A 16,548-nucleotide genomic window follows, 5' to 3' on the forward strand; every position below is an offset into this window, starting at 1 on the left:
TTTTGGTTCCCGCTTAAAGGCCCGAAAAAACGTCTGATTCCAACATTTCGCTTTTGTTAATATTGAAACCAAAACGCGTTTGTTCAAATATCGCGAAAACTCATTTCTGCAGAAACTGCCGTTTACCCGCCCACGGCAGTATAGGTCCTGTGTTTTCAAATCGGCAGCTTAAAGAAATCCCACCGTTCTCTTTGAATCACCTTGTACATTTATACGATTCTTATTTTTTCAGAAGTTCTATCTAGTTTTTCTTTTCTTTTAATTTACCGATTCTTTCTGGCTTCTGCGCAGGTCTCGTACGCTCGGCCGAGCAGTGAAGCAATCAAGGGGGCGAACCTGTACGTAAGTGGCCTCCCCAAGTCCATGACGCAGCAGGATTTAGAGGGGCTTTTCACCCCCTATGGCCGCATCATCACCTCCCGCATTCTCTGCGACAACATTACAGGTAAGTCTCTTCTTCACACGCTGCACACTTAAAAATGTGAGAGACTGATGCGTGTGTACATTTAGGGTATGTGTTTAAGACTTCTTAATCCATACCTGTTGCCACGAATGCACATTTAGGGCATGGATTGGAGACTAATTGATGATATAATGCCGTTAAATGTGCACTATAAGCGAATTGGTAAGAGAATAGATGTTGAAACAATACTGATATATGTGCACACTTAGACCATGGGTAGACGACTGCTATTCGTGCACATTTGAGTATCAGTACGATACTACTTATTGATTCATACTAATATATGTGAATGATACATACTTCAACATTAAAGAATTTGCTGATAAAGAATTTTACTTAAATAAAAGCAGCATTATTTTAAACATGATTTTTCTTATCAAATTATAAATCGAAGTTTCAGAAGATTAGAACCATTAGACAATCAGCATATGCTACTACCGATATTTATTTGCGCATTTGCATTCCCTTACATATATTACCGTTTGTTTAGCACGACCACAGTACCATTTGTAAGACAAAATAAGAATAGTAGACTTGCCAATCACTAGACTAGCAATTAGGTTTCAGATTTAAGTTGTACTCAGTCCCTTGTGTTCTTCGTGCAATTTAGAAGCCGTGTTTACAACATTGATACATGACACTGATGTTATTGTACAGACTTTACCTGAAAATGTATAATCCTTATGCTCAGTGGCAAACGTATAATATTCATGCAAAGAGTAACGAGCTATATATTAGTCACTGTCAGATGCATATTCTCATCAATGTTACTGCATCATGAGAGAAGCTATCCACTGTTAATGTACCCATTAAGTACATGAACTGGCCTCCAGGTTTAATGGTTAAATGTCAGTTCAGGCTGCAATTAATGCCAACTTCATATTGCTAGATCTGATTTTTTTATGTTCAGATTGAGTAAATTGCAACTGATTATTTCTGCGTACATTTAATTAGATGTTACATTATAAAAGGACCTGACTTTTAACGATAAATTTAAATCGACTCTTACTCGATGCAACCAATAATTTTTAACAGTGCGTCAATATCAGCCAGCTTAAAGATCAGGTAATATTAATTGAAGGAAAAAAAGCCAAGAATCTAGAGTTATTTTAGATTTCTTGCAAATTTTTAACGTTTCAAACCATTGTTATAGCGTTTGACATTTTCTAACGTATTAGCTGCAGTTTAGATAATGTACAATGTAGTAAAAACAAGCTTTACGAGTAAGATTATAAAAAAACTCTTAGCTTTTAACTAAAACTGAATTGACGCTTGAAAGCTCTTAGTTGCTGTTTTTAAATTGTAATGTAAAACGTTCGAGTATGATTGATATTTCGTTCAAACGAATTTTCAACTCCAATAAACTATAGAGGGCGCTGCAGCCACTGTCTAAGGAAGTTTTCTTTTATATTCTTCTGAATTTATATTACACCACGAACTGTCTGAAGCCTGTAATTTACCCCGAAGAAAACACGTGAAATGGAATGTTTTACCATATTCTTTAGTATTGTTAGTCACCGCAAGGTAGCGTATTCGAGCTCTGGAGTTGCGAATAGAAATTTCATTTAACTACTTAATATGAGGATCATATTTTTTAAAAAAACGTATTATTCGTTATGAAAAGGGTAAGCAGTAGACTTAATTAAGAAAGTCATTGGAATACTTCAGCTAAAATCAGTTTAGTTCTAAATTAGTCCGTCGACTTAAATGGAAAGTAAGCTGATGAATTCCAAGAAAGTGGGAAATAAATTTACAGAATAAAAATCAAAGTATCGCTAAAAATTACGAAATGAGTGTAATTAATCTGGCAACTGTAATTCATTGCAGTTATAAAATACGAAGCAAATGAAAACAAGAAATAGAGTTGTCATTACGTTCTCCGTAGTTTGGTGGGGTTTGTGTTGGATAAATGATATCCAACGTATGTTTTCTTATTTATCGTTCCCAGAAATATTTTCGTTTACATCTTTCTTTTCTGCGAATTCTTCTTACGCCGTACTCCCCACTGATCTCGTAGTAATTTGAGTTTCAATTTTCAATTCATATGATCGTGCCATGGAATATGTAAAGTTTCGATTGCCGAAAGAAATTGGCGTAGCTGAACAGACTTCGAGCTTTATTTTTGGAATTTACGTTTTTATTTATTTTTTACAATCCGCCAGTATTAATTTCAGTTTTATTATTTCAGACATGGAACTGTCAAAACTTTTGGAATGTTTTTATTTTTTAATTTTGTGTTTATGATTGTTTCTTATTTATTATTCCTTGGTTTTGATGCTACATTATTAAAACGGTTTATTTTTCCCTAGGTCTGACACAGCAAAACTCAGCAGGTTTGTAACCTTTTTTAGCGCCTTTCTGGGTATGTTTTATTTATCCTGATTTGAATGTACTTTTCGTTGTTTATTTTTCGTTTTTATATGCACAAATACACACGCCTTTAATTGACAGTTCCAACTGTATCATTTTACTAAGTTTTGTCTAGCTTTGTATGTGCATGCTTGTTTTGTTTATTTTGAGCACAAATTTCAACCGCCGCACTTGTTTTGTTCAGTATGCGCTCGGTTTGTGGACTCTGAGCTATGGCTGTTCATTGTTAAATTGTTTTCCAGGAACTTGTTTGAATGTTCTTGAAACGTTCATATTTAACTTTTTCAGTTTATGGAGACATTACATGGGGTATTTCATTTTACAATTTGTTTCAGTAACTTTTAAATAGAGATGGTAAGCATTGAGTACAGGGACATTTGTGGCTCCCGGAAAATAATTTTAGTTGAGGGGCACGTTGCTTTCACTTGGACAATTAAAGTTATTCCTGTGTTAAACGAAAAAGTAATTGTGCTTTACGTTTGAGCATGGCCCCACTAGATGACGCTGGTGCTTGACGGGCCTTGCCAATTTATTATTCTTCAATGTTAAAAACGCTGCAGCTTATGCGTCCAACATTCCATTTCAACGTTTCACAGTTCGCTTAATTTTGATTGGACGTCGCCCATTTTGACCGCAAGAGCGCCTCAGGGAACCCCTGCATCCACCAATCAATGGCAACGAAATGGAAATGGGGGTTCCCAGTAGCGCCCTCTTTGTTGCCATGAGTTTCAGCGATTGTCACGGCCGATAATTAACTGGGGCCATGGTTAGAGCAACATAGTATAAGTATGGCTATATTTTTTATTGTTCAAAGTTCTTATTGTAAGCATTGTCGAGTATCCTAAAGTGTTTGTCCAATCCACACTGAAAGATTGGCTTAAACACACTTTCGGTGTGGATAGAGAAGGCAATGTTGTGGATCTTATTTGTATTTTGAGATCTTAGAATTGATAACATGATATTATCACAGAACTTAATTGCACGAGTGAGTCGATATATCAATCTTCATGAAATATTTAGATGTTTCTAAGTTTTACAAAAATATGGGCTTGCCATACATAAAGAAAAAAAGTCTTTAAAAAATCCAACAAAATCTTGTTTCATAAATTGAGAAGTACCTGGTTGAATTTAAAAGTTTTTTTTTAGAAATTTTATCTAGTATTGCAATACGCTTAGTTACAATGGTTGTAAGTATTGGCTCTTGACTTGCCAACTAAAGTTTTCATGCTATTTCTTTTACTTGAGCATTCTATTGTAGACCATTATTATAAAATAATCAGTTGTTGCATAAATTTTATTCAAATCTTTTAATTTTTAAAAAGTAAATGCAATGCTCTTTTTCAAGATTAAACAATAAATTATTTCTATTACTTTTCCTTAGAGCATTTCGGAATATTAATTTGTTACTGACACATCTAACGAACTTCAACTGGGTTCATTAACTGTCAATAATCCATTTCACAAACCCTTGGATGTAGCCCCGAGAATTCTTGGGTTGACCTATGATGTAAACTTATGTGGCGTCAAGAGTTGAAAAATACTTCCAGGTAACAGTTTGTTGTTTAAGCAATGAGATCATTAATGAAATTGGAAACTCGTTGCTGGTTTGAAAAATCATTGAGCACAGTCAAGTATATTTGATAGTTGAAATAATGTTCCCGTTGCTGGTGTTCTGAATCCAGCTTTAAACACTGTTCCACCATCCGGGTGGACTTTTATGCGTTTCCTTCCACTCCTGACTACCATCTGTTCCAGGTCTCTCCAAAGGCGTGGGCTTCGTCCGCTTTGACCAGCGCATCGAGGCCGAGCGTGCCATAAAGCACCTGCACAACACCATTCCGGAGGGCGCCTCGGAGCCAATCACCGTCAAGTTCGCCAACAACCCGAGCAACAACGCCAAGGCCATCACGCCCCTTGCCGCCTACCTCTCGCCACAGCGAAGATTCCCGGGCCCCATCCACCACCCGGCGAACCGCTTCAGGTACATACCCCTGTCGCCCATATCCAGGTACGGGTACCTACCATGTACGGGTATGGCGTGTCTGTGAGGACGACCGTATCTTCTGGAGGAGGAAAGCTTTCGAATCATGTTAAGATTTTCAAAATACCCCTATTCAAATCCTTGACGTCTGTTTTTCTTGCTGACTTATACAGGGTGGGCAAAATAAAATTGGCCCGGAGCCTATAGAATTTTGAAAGCCCAAATTTTCTTCAAAGACAAAGTATTTCCTGCTAATCATAAATTTTCTTTCGAAGGAATCTAAAACTTCTCTTATACATTGTAGATATTTGAGACAAACTCGGCTGCCACGGTCTAATTGCATTTTGTAAAGTGACCCATAAATGGAAATCATGTGACAAACTTTACAACTTTGACTCCTCGACCGTGGCAAGAAGAATCGCAAAAAATTTTGACGTTTTCTTAAGGTTTCTCAATACATATTTTTTCTTTAATTCTTGTTCAGGTGACTTATTTGTGTGTCATTGACACTGTTCACTTGCAGCAGAAAGTACAAGGCCCACCGTACCTGGTTATGTGTTTTTTGCGAAACAAAGAAAATCCGTGTTTGCTTGTCTAACCCAAATCGAATCCTCTTGACCAATTAAAGAGGATGCAAGTCTAAAAAATGGCCGTTGGAGCATTACCAATGCTTTTCCACCAACAAGCCATATCATTTATATAGATCTAGCCTTTGATTCGTCGTTTGTGGTAGTGGGAATTTAGTGTTACCCACACAAGCCGCTTCCTCCGTTGCCATCTCACCCAACTAATGATGCTTAGGTCTTTAAGGTCTGCTTTGTACTAAAAATTATGATGCTTGAATTTATTTAATTAAGGATGTGACTGCTTCTGTCCCTCTAAAGGTGTTTTAAGCTTAACGAGGCAGGGAGTGTCTAGGTTCTAAAAATAGTTTTGCTTATGGCATTTCGTACTGTCATATTCTCATATCTTGGTAAATAGCAATAAAATTTTCACCCAAGCAAAATGATGATTTTGCTGCATAAAAGCCCAAAATCAAAGCAGTAATTGTTACAAAATGAACTGGGTACTTTGATTTTCTTGATCATTTGAAGGGAAATACATTAACCTTTCCTTACATTAAATATTCAGCTTTTATTCAAGTTATAATTTTTTCTTCGTAAAATCCAACAGATTAGTCGAATTTTTAGAAAACGAACTAAATATAATAGTTTAGCACAAGATACACAAGTCCTTCCATGTAAAGAGAAAGTTTCAATATTCCAGACTGATGATTTCATTTTTGTTTGAGGAATTCCCGGCCATCTTATCATTTGAAGGTAGCTGTCTTTTTAGGTTTTATGTCTATTGTAAAAATGCCCTTGATTTATTCCTTCTTAAGAATGAGTTTAATCATAGTGTTCGTCATGGTGAAACATGAATTTCGATTTTGAATTTTCAGAGTCGGTTAACTGAAGATTTCTCGACGAGTGATGTAAATATTGTCGAATTTTTACCATTATTTGAAAAAATACATTTCCACTAACTTCTTCATTAAGGTTGTAATAAATAGACATTGTACTTTAGTATGGTTGAAATAGCCATTTGCTTCTCTTTTAAAGGATCTTAAGTCTTTCATGCTAGTCTTCTATTGTTTAATGTTTGTTTGATCCATCCTTTATTCTTCACATCGTTATAAAAATACTTTGCAAAATTTTCTTTTTTCTCGCAATACTACACATTAGTTACTTGAAAGGTAAACTGGCTACTCTTTTCATAGTGTTAGGTCATGATTTACATATAATCTTGTTGTGTTGGGTCACTGTTTCGAGGACAAAAAAAAAAACATTATTATAGCGTTAGGACAACGGATCCTTTCCTTCTCTAGAAATACGTATCCTTTGGTGTGTATGTACCCATGTCTGGGATTTATTTTCCTCTTTTTATTAATTTTTCCATTTGATTGAAAGTCCTAAAATTACTCAGCATTTAAAATTTCGTAACCTTGTAGTTAATAATAAATTAATGATTCGTTTATTGTTTAAGCTTCATATATGTACAGTTTTAAAGCAAATGCTGAGCATTAATATTGCTGTCTGATGATGGTTTGCATGTTAGAATTAACTGAATGTTTATTTGTCACTTGCATATGCCTACAGGTATCTCTCGTATAATACGGTACTTGTACAACACCGTTTCGATATTACACGGTACCAAATTTGCGATTATTATAACATGGTTCAGATATTACACTGTACGAAAACTTGAATTTAATACTTCATAGTTTTGATATAACACGAATGTTATCTTTCTAAAAGATGGAATTTCATTTTTGTTTAATACATTCTGTTGATGTTTGATAACTCTAAGTTTTAAATTTAATTTTATGAAAATTGGTTTCGATATAACAAGGTACACATCGCTTGATTTACATTATTTCTAAGTCTCGTATAACACGGTTTCGTTATAACACGAAACACTTTTCGATACGATACATATTGACATGATTTTTACTATGTATGTTATTAATTAGTGTAAAAAAAGTTAAAAAATTATTTTTAAAGTCTCTTATAACGCGGTTTCGATACTACACTAAACGAATAAACAGTGTCATGCGGGGGAGGCCTGTATACAGAACTTTTTGTTCGAGAATTTACTGAAAAATAAGTACATTTTTTCCTCAGAGTTGGCATCATATCGTACTCCAACAGCCCGAGTGACACAACTCAGAGTTAAAAATGTACTAATAGAGCCGATGAGAGTAAATGTGGCGTGAGTCAAAAAAAAAAAAAAAAAATTGAGTAATTTAAGTGTTGATTAGCTACATTTTGCACTAACATGACTTCGTTTAATGACTACTCTCTACTGGCAAATGGTTGATCCTATACTTGTTCAACTTTTGCATGTGTTTGAAAATGATTTCCGATGGTGTACGAGTGCAAATTATAAAAAGAATAATAATTAATAAATAAACTTAAAAAAACTACACCAATTTTACTCTTAACGACTCGATTATTAATGTAAATTCTTGATTGTTCTTTACTGTCACAAAAATTCTTAACTTTTTTACGTAACTGGTGCGGGTTGTGAAAAAACGGCGTTATCAATTGTGACGAATCATTAAAATTTCTCAATTTAGATATGGTGATATAATAGTCTAGTTTCGACTTATGCGAGGGATGCGTTCCAAAACCCCTCGCATAAATTGAAATTTCTCTTCGAGGAAAGGATGGTATACGGATTTTCTGTAAACATACTTAGTTATTTTAGGCAATTGTAAACACCTCTCAAACTGCTTTAAGCAATTTCTTAACTATGTTTCCATTTCTCACAAATAGAAGTAAATTTTTACTATGTTATTCAACATAAAATACTGTTACGATGCACAAAATCGATGATCAATAGGGAAAAAGAGACATAAATTAAAACAGCATGAATTTTGGAAACTCATCAACAGTTTGTCAAAATGCATTCTTTTGTCATAGAAAAGTCAATAAAGTTAGAATTGTTAGGAGAAAGTTTGATTTGGAAGCGACCCCGAAAAAAAATAAATATTGGCTTTTATTTTTTGCTAATATTAAAAATTTTCCATATTCAGTGTTTGATTAAACTTTCCATTCTGTTGGTTGGAAAGAAAAAAAATATAAAATAGTGAATTCGTATTGACAATTTCATGATGTAGCGTTAAACTCCTGGTAGATTTCACTATCCTTTCATAGATAAATTATAGTACAGTAACTCGGAAGCTTTTTGTTTCGACGTTAATACGATTTTCCGGAAAACATTTTACAAGTATTTATAATTGAAACATGTTTATTCAAGAGATAAGGGAAATAGTTTTGGTTAGAAGAAAGTTTTGGTACCAAAGCTGCGGATTATGCTCGGTCGCACGATGAGAAGATAAAAGTTTGTACATATTTTCTCCTTGCATTTTAATGCAATTACAGATGAGGGAATCGAGTTTCGTGCGAAAAGAAAAAAATCTAATCTATTTATAAGTAAAAGTTTCGAATTTTATAGAAAACATTGAATTTTTTTATTGGCTTTAATATATATTTAAAAATATCTTAAACTTAAAATAATATGTTTCGAGTCGAATCATTCCTTTTCAATGCTTTAATCTTACGTAAGGAAAAACGAATTGCAGTCGAATCTCAATAACTCGAAGCTTATAACTCGAGAAAAGCTTCCTTTGTCACTTAATTCACTGTCGTGAGAGATATTGTACGGAACGTTTACTGTCAACAAAGCAATCGGTAGTATTCAAACTTGACTATTGAAATTCGGCACGGCGGCGTGACCAATTTTTAGTGCCATTTTAACGATACATGTTTCGGCTACCAATGTTGGCGTCCACCAGTAGGACAGCCGCATGCATTACATGCCTCTAGAATAGCTTTTTATTTTTTCGAAAACCCGTTAAGCGATCACCATGTGATTATAAAAATTACTGGCAATTCACAGAGGATAATTTTCTGCGTATAAGCAGTTTATTGCACTTACATTATACCGAAAACAGTGTGATCTGATATATGTGAATTCTGAATTTGATATATTTGCTTTATGTGCCATATTGTTTGTCTCCAACAGCAGATACTCTCCGCTGGCTGGCGACCTCTTGGCAAATCCTCTGCTAGCCGGAAATGCGATGAATGGATCAGGATGGTGCATCTTCGTCTACAACCTGGCCCCGGACACCGAAGAGAATTTGCTGTGGCAACTGTTCGGACCATTCGGCGCTGTTCAGTCCGTCAAGGTCATCCGTGATCTGCAGACGAACAAGTGCAAGGGATTCGGATTCGTCACCATGACTAACTACGATGAAGCTCTGGTGGCAATCCAAAGTCTCAACGGCTACACCCTTGGAAACAGAGTTCTCCAAGTTTCCTTCAAGACCAACAAGTGCAAGACATAAGTTGGTCTATAATCACGCTTCGTCGACACCAAAGAAGTGATCATTTCCTCGACGCCGGAGTTTTTGAAACCATTTTATTTTTTCCATTTTTCTCGTTTGTTTATCGCTTTCTTCGAGTCGGGGGAGTTCCGTGTACTGGACTGGAGGATGAAAAAGAACACTCGAGTGATGTACACCTCCTCTGACGTTAAGACTCTGGTTTCCTGAGGAAATTAATCTTAAAATGGACAGAAAACTTCCGTACGGCATCACCAAAAAGCAAAGCAAAAGCTATGAACTATCGAGGTCAAAACGGTGAGGATATTTGCCTCGTTGCCAGTGTATTATCTAGTCAGATTCACGTGGGTTTTATCGTATCCGCGTGCAATCAACGTGTTATACACGAGATATTTTAAGTGTTAGCTTGTCGACGATGTTTTGGTCGCTCAGCATTGAAAAAAAGAGGCAAATATGCGCTAAATTTCGAAAGATTCTTGGCATGTGATTTACGTATAAGCCTCGAGAAAGTGAATGTCGATAAATATCGCTTTTTTGTCGATTATATGTTGCTTTGGTTTTTGGTGATGCCTTCTAACTAGTCATGTATCAATTTATATACTTGTTAACTATTTAGAAAAATTGCGAAACGAAAATTTTGAAGTTTCGAAATTTAAAACAAAACGATTTACAAAATTATATATATTAAAAAAAAAGAAAAAACAAGTATTGAAATGTTTGTCAGGTAAAGGACTGCATATTTATAAAATATGGAAACATTTAAAATGTTGATTTGGCAAGTCGAAAACACTCCTTTGTTAGAGTTGTGTGTTGGCAGTATCTACATATTTTGAATTTCTCCATTTCGCCCAGCTTTAAAAGAGTTGTATTATGCTGCTTACATTTTCTACTTAATTACTTGTACCGAGATCGAATTAACGGTTTGGTTTGTAGACATGCGTGTTCGATTCTAAAATCCGAACACCCCCGGTAGGGCTGCATGCTACTTTTAAGAGCATTGACATGTTATGGCGAAATACACACCATTTTAACTTATTTTTAGTGTGTTAATGTCCCTGTTGGTATATACATATATATAACATATACATAGCACTATTTATTGCTAGATTTGCCCATATGTAATTTTTGCCAAATATGTTAGCTTATTAGAATGTATTGTGGATATTTAATTCAGTAGATTTAGTATTTATTGCTGTTATCAGAAATTGTGTGTTTAATTTTACTTATTGTGCACTTGCTTGCTTATAATGATACTTCTTTTCTTTTGTTCTTTGTTTGCGTAATCTAAGTTTAGTTAACGCCTAAAAGCATGTAGCTTCACACTTTAATTTTCTTACACAAATTTTGTTGTACGATTTTTCTTTCGTTTTGAGACAAAATAAAATTGTTTTTTTTTTTGGCACTTACGTTTCTTTAATTGCATGTGACTAATAACATCTTGCTTGCTTTAATGCCATTAGACTTTTTTGATATTGACTTCTTAAAACTGTTTAGACTAGCAATTAATGCTGCCATCTGAAATTTTCTGCTTTGCTGAGGAATATAAAGCGGTTTCAACTTAGGTAAACGCTTAAGTTCTTGCATGGCAATTAATATCCTATTAATTCACAAGTTTAAATTGTAACTTGTTTTTAAAAATGCATGCTGGAAAAATCACAAGGGCTTGGGTTTTACACAACTCTTTATCTTTCAAAAATCTTTCATTTAACAACTAGATGGTGCTATGCCCAGACTAGCTAAAGACAAAAAGCCGATTCATATTACCATGGTTTTCTAAAAGAATGTGGTTATAGGTTCCGAGTGAGAATTTCTTCGCTTTAGCGAGATTTGAAGTATATCCATGACTAGCATTTTTGCTAAGTTTGGGAAATCTGGTGCTAATGTCTTAATTTCAAAACTTCTGTGAATGTAAATTCGTTACGGGTTCTGTTCTTCCCGAGCCCTCGTTCATCATATAACTATCTTTGGAATTTATAGGCAAAATAAATCTTTCGTTTATCAATCATGTCGCTCGCACAAGACAGAAACTGATAAAAGCAACAATAATCAGTGCATCCGTCGTGCTGCAACTTGAATCCTCACTCATCCGTGAACAAAAGGAAATTATTTGATTGGCGAACACAAAACGGTTTACAATCCACTTTTGAAGCCACAACAATGATATACACTTCCACTAGAGAAGTCTATTTTTGTAAGCAAGTCCTAGAACACCTTGTTGGTAGTGCAACTTTTAAACTTGAAAATAAAAAAAATACGCATTTTATTCCATACTGAATAGATGGAATAAAAATGGTAAATGGTGAGATTTATCCAGGTTATCATGGTGGGATGTTAACGTATGCCAACCATTATATGCCTCCATTACGGATCTTCCACGCAGGCCTGCCCTATATATATATGTATATTGTCCACTTACATTAGTGGATATATATATTAGCTAATATAAAACGTGTTTTAATACAAAAAATACAAATGACAAGTGATTTTTTTTGAAAAATGCTATTTCTTGAAGGTAAGCTAATGAATGAAGTTTGTGGTCACATCTTTGTACATATATATAGCGGTTGTAGTTCACGGTAGAAAATTTTTGATAAAAGGAGCTAACATATTACTTCTTTCGACGATTTTAACAAATTGTGTACGCAAGCACTCTCTTACTACTACTGGGTGATAGTTAAGGGTTTCTGTGCACCAATCTGTTAGCAAACGGCGAGCCGTTTGGTGTAAGCAACTGATAAAGCAATACAGTCGAATCCGTTAGTTTCGACTTCTTTTTCAGAAGTCGCTTTTACTGTAGATGGAAGGTTACTACTTTGTGAAGCCTACTTATATTTACTACTCTACGCAGCTGAGGGATCGAACCCAAATTTAACTGTTCTTGATTTCTGTGTCATTCTGTCTAACTTCTGCTCTTGAACAGCACTGTCTCCTGAAGTGGCATTCCATTGGGATATTTTTCAAAGAATTGTGCAGACCGGATTGTTAAGCAGACGGTGTTTCTTCAAGAGCAGAAGCCATCGTGCGTCACAATAATCATTGCTAACCAAACTTTCCTGCTACTGTCAAATCAACTATTTCGCTCCCTTTCAATTTACCTGTAGACACTACAAGCGTAAGGTGGTCACTTCGTCAATAGTGGTTATTTTTCAACTGCCAATATACAAAAACAATTGCTCAATGTATATTAGACTCATACTGACAGTAAACTCAAATCGTTAGACTTGAAAACAAAACCAAAAGTTTGCCATTGAGCAATAATTGAAGCAATAATCGTAACAAAATTGTAGCTTGATGGAGGTTGCATGCAGGTGCTATAAAAATTACAATAAACTCTTAAACACTGGTCACCTTATTTAAGTGCTTGCGTATTCATTTGCTATTGAGGTGCAATACTATATGCAATTTCAGGAGAATTATCTATTTACCGCGACGTTATATTTCCCATTAATCTGCTGTTGTTGGTAAGAAGCTTTTATACTTATAATGGAATGAAAAAAAAAATTGTTATCGCGGCTAGTTGGTCCGTTGCTTTAAGATTATGTGCAGAGAAATTGGCAATTTAACTTTCACTGCCATGAAGATCTTTCATAAAGAATATCTTTAATAGAATTTACACAAAGATCGCATTTGCGTATCTTCCTTTTTGTTCCTGTATGCAGCTGTGTCTTCGTGAAATTGTAGAGTCCCGGATTTAAAATCTGTTAAGGTTTTTTGCGTCTAGTTTTATTCGATGAATCATGTAAACTAAAATTGAATCTTAATGACCCTTGGAATAATAATAGAAGATTCTTGAATCTTCAGAAAATGCTTACTTCTGTAAATTATTAATTAAAGCACCTAAGAAATTCTATACTTGGAAATAGGATTTCTATCTCAAATTCATTTACATTCTCTTCTACTGCGTTTTGGAATCCAAATTTACTTTCGTTTTCACGTCGAAAACATGTAAAATATAATTTTCTTGATTAACTTCGGGACATAAATGTAAAGCACCTAGTCTCAGAGCAACGGAATGTTTTTTCTGAAAACAAATGTAAAATCAGGTAAAGGGCGCCAAAAACCACGCCAACTGCCTGATTATGTTGCTCTTAAGATTCGTTTAATCTTCTATACAAGCTTTTTAATCGCAGATTGTTTCGATGAAAACTTTTCCGAATAATTCGACTGTCTCAAGGATTGTTACATGGAAGACTGCATCTGTATCACTAGAAACTTTACCCCCATTAAGAATTTCATTGGAATATTAATATTTTCGACGTTACTGTGTTGTCTGAGTTATGGAAATAGATTGCTGTCAGCAGAAAACGACTCGTGCCAAATTTGGATGATTCGTACGGATAGGCCGTCGCTTCAGGCGGCTTCCTCGCCAAGATTGGCACGAATCGCTTTTTGTACGTTCTTTGATTAGAAAAGATGTGTGGTATGTCGCTGATTTCTAACTGTGAATAGTTTTTGTGTGGATTTTGTTTTAAATTGTACCATATGCATGATTGTTTTGAAATGCTACCCCAAAAATTGTCACAGATTTTTCACTTTGATGGTCAGAGCAACTCATATTTCTTCACTTAATACTGTTTCTTGCCTGTAAAAAGTTGTGTTCTCAGAACAGAAATTTTGATTAAAAATTAGTTACCATTAATTTAAATCATTGACACTCAATAATTGTACCATTCACTTGACAATGTCTAATCCACCCAAAAATTTATTCCAAAATATTTGTGATAGAAATCGTCTGAGTGCACATCCTATGACTAGAAGCGAATATTATACGTATTACTGGTTCAAATTTTACCACTTGAATAATCTGGAAATGTTAAAAAAAAATATTTGGATTTTCTAAAATATTTTAGAGCCTCTATCTGGTTTTTGTAACAGCCAAATTTTGATAAAAAGTGAGATGTGTGCTTAAACAACTAGTACCACAATAGTTGAATGAAGTGTACATAGTTCAAATTTATCATCGAACTGCCATTGTAAGAAAAAGTTTTAAATAGAATTTAGGAAAGTAAAGAATATTTTTCAAGAACCTACGAAGGTTCCAGCATTGAAAGTGGCTTACGTAGAGAATTTCTAAATCTTACTTTAACAGTAGTAAATTGAAGATCAATGAGTTGGTGGAACCACTTATGACCGCTTGAATTGAATCAAAGCGAACCACATAATCATTCTTTAATTTCGACGATGGTCTGTCTGTCCAAACATCACTACGAACGATATCATTTATCGTGCGCATCTTAATACTATTGGCTAATTGGTGTGCTCTTTTATAATATACAGCCTGTGTAAATGCTCTATTTTTGCAAGACATGTGCATTTAAAGAAAATTCCCCAAGAGATAAAACAAAATAAACCGGTGGCTGTACAAGCTCTCATCCCATCTCTGGGTTGTTTTGGACTCTGATGCCCGAGGTGAAGCAGAAGACAGAAACTAAACGAATCACTAGCTGTATTTCCATATTTATTATTATCTTAGACTTAGGGGAAGCCATGCTATGATTTGTTTGTTTGGAAATGACTTGGAATTTCTCACACGAATATGAATCTCACTTTGTCTTAGCGCTGTTTGATGTTCTCAATATATTTTGTCTTGCCGGCCATTCTAGTTAATAACGATATCGGCTTTAATATTTTTCAACATGACTATTGTACTTCACTTTCTCTCTATCTTCAATATATATATATACATATATATATCCATACTCTGCCGAAAAGGTCGAACGTGTCTGTGTTTTATGACTACGAACACGATGTTATTTTAACTATGTTGCTACTATCCACTAGGTCTCTTCGTCCCTGATATTTTTCGGTATTAGAGGATCCAAAATGGATGTTATTCACTGTAAGTTTCGGTCGGTATTTAGACATTTACTATTAATTAGCCTTTTCAAGCGTCTATAGGATAGTTTTGTGCCGTTTCTCGTGTTTGCTTTAAGTCGTGTAGATGTTAAGTTGGTGCGAAAAAAATCGAGTAAAATACGTAGTTCTTTAAGTCATAGTCATTCTTTGCTCGTGTATACTGTTTGCTATTTATGAAGAATACTATTGATTGATTCGAGAAAACTATTTATTGCCAACGGGGGCTTTTTGGTCCCCGAAAGCTCATTTTCAAGTTATTGTATATCTTATATTGTATTGCGTACTTAAACTATTGTTCTTTCATTTACAGCTTTGGAGTATCGGACGATGATTACAAAAAATTACTCTAGTCATTTTTTGAGTGACTTGTCTTTTTGCGTCGTGGCGTATCCCTTCGCTATACAAAACCGTATTCGGAAGTTTAAAAAAGAAATTCGATTTCGAACAATTATTAGCTCTCGTCCCTTGTTTGGCCTGTTTCGAATTGGAAGGAAGCCAGTATTTTTCGAATCATCTGCTTTTTGAAAAGAACTCCCAATTGGCTTTTGGTAGGAGATATCATGCGAAACGGAACTTTTCTCATCTTGAAAAATGTCATAGAAATCAAACCATTGAATACACTTATTTAATCTGCCCTTTTCAAATCATACGCTAGAAAAAGAAGTGTCTTACCTTGAACTTTTTTTTCCCTTTAGATATATTTTAGCTCGAATGCTTGTTTCTTATAAGAAAAAACTATCTTTACAAGTGTGTTCCATCTAAATGGATGATCAGAAATTCCAATATTCAATTACAGAAAACCCTTAATTTCATTCTAGAAGTTTATAGGAAAGTTTCCCTTAAAAACGACACCATTTTTAACGTAAAACCATTGTTCATTGGCATTTTTGACCCAAAATTATTAGACATAGTTAAAGCATTTATTTAGAAGACTATTTCTTCTCTTTAAAGAAGTAGAAAAACTAATTCTTATTTTCATAGCTTTGT

General features: G+C 34.6%; 1 protein-coding gene across 1 annotated transcript in view; it reads left to right on the top strand.

Annotated features, from left to right (window-relative positions):
• LOC129216263 (ELAV-like protein 4) overlaps window positions 1-9,784 on the top strand; it is a 34,762-nt gene extending 24,978 nt beyond the window's left edge. Inside the window, exons 3-5 of the mRNA XM_054850465.1 lie at window positions 292-445; window positions 4,601-4,814; window positions 9,384-9,784. Coding sequence (XP_054706440.1) covers window positions 292-445; window positions 4,601-4,814; window positions 9,384-9,708 — 693 coding nt within the window. The 3' untranslated portion in view covers window positions 9,709-9,784. The remainder of the gene's footprint in view (window positions 1-291; window positions 446-4,600; window positions 4,815-9,383) is intronic.
• Window positions 9,785-16,548: the final 6,764 nt, after the last annotated feature.

Source organism: Uloborus diversus, chromosome 2, assembly GCF_026930045.1.
Source record: "Uloborus diversus isolate 005 chromosome 2, Udiv.v.3.1, whole genome shotgun sequence".
Classification (NCBI taxonomy): Eukaryota; Metazoa; Arthropoda; class Arachnida; order Araneae; family Uloboridae; genus Uloborus; species Uloborus diversus.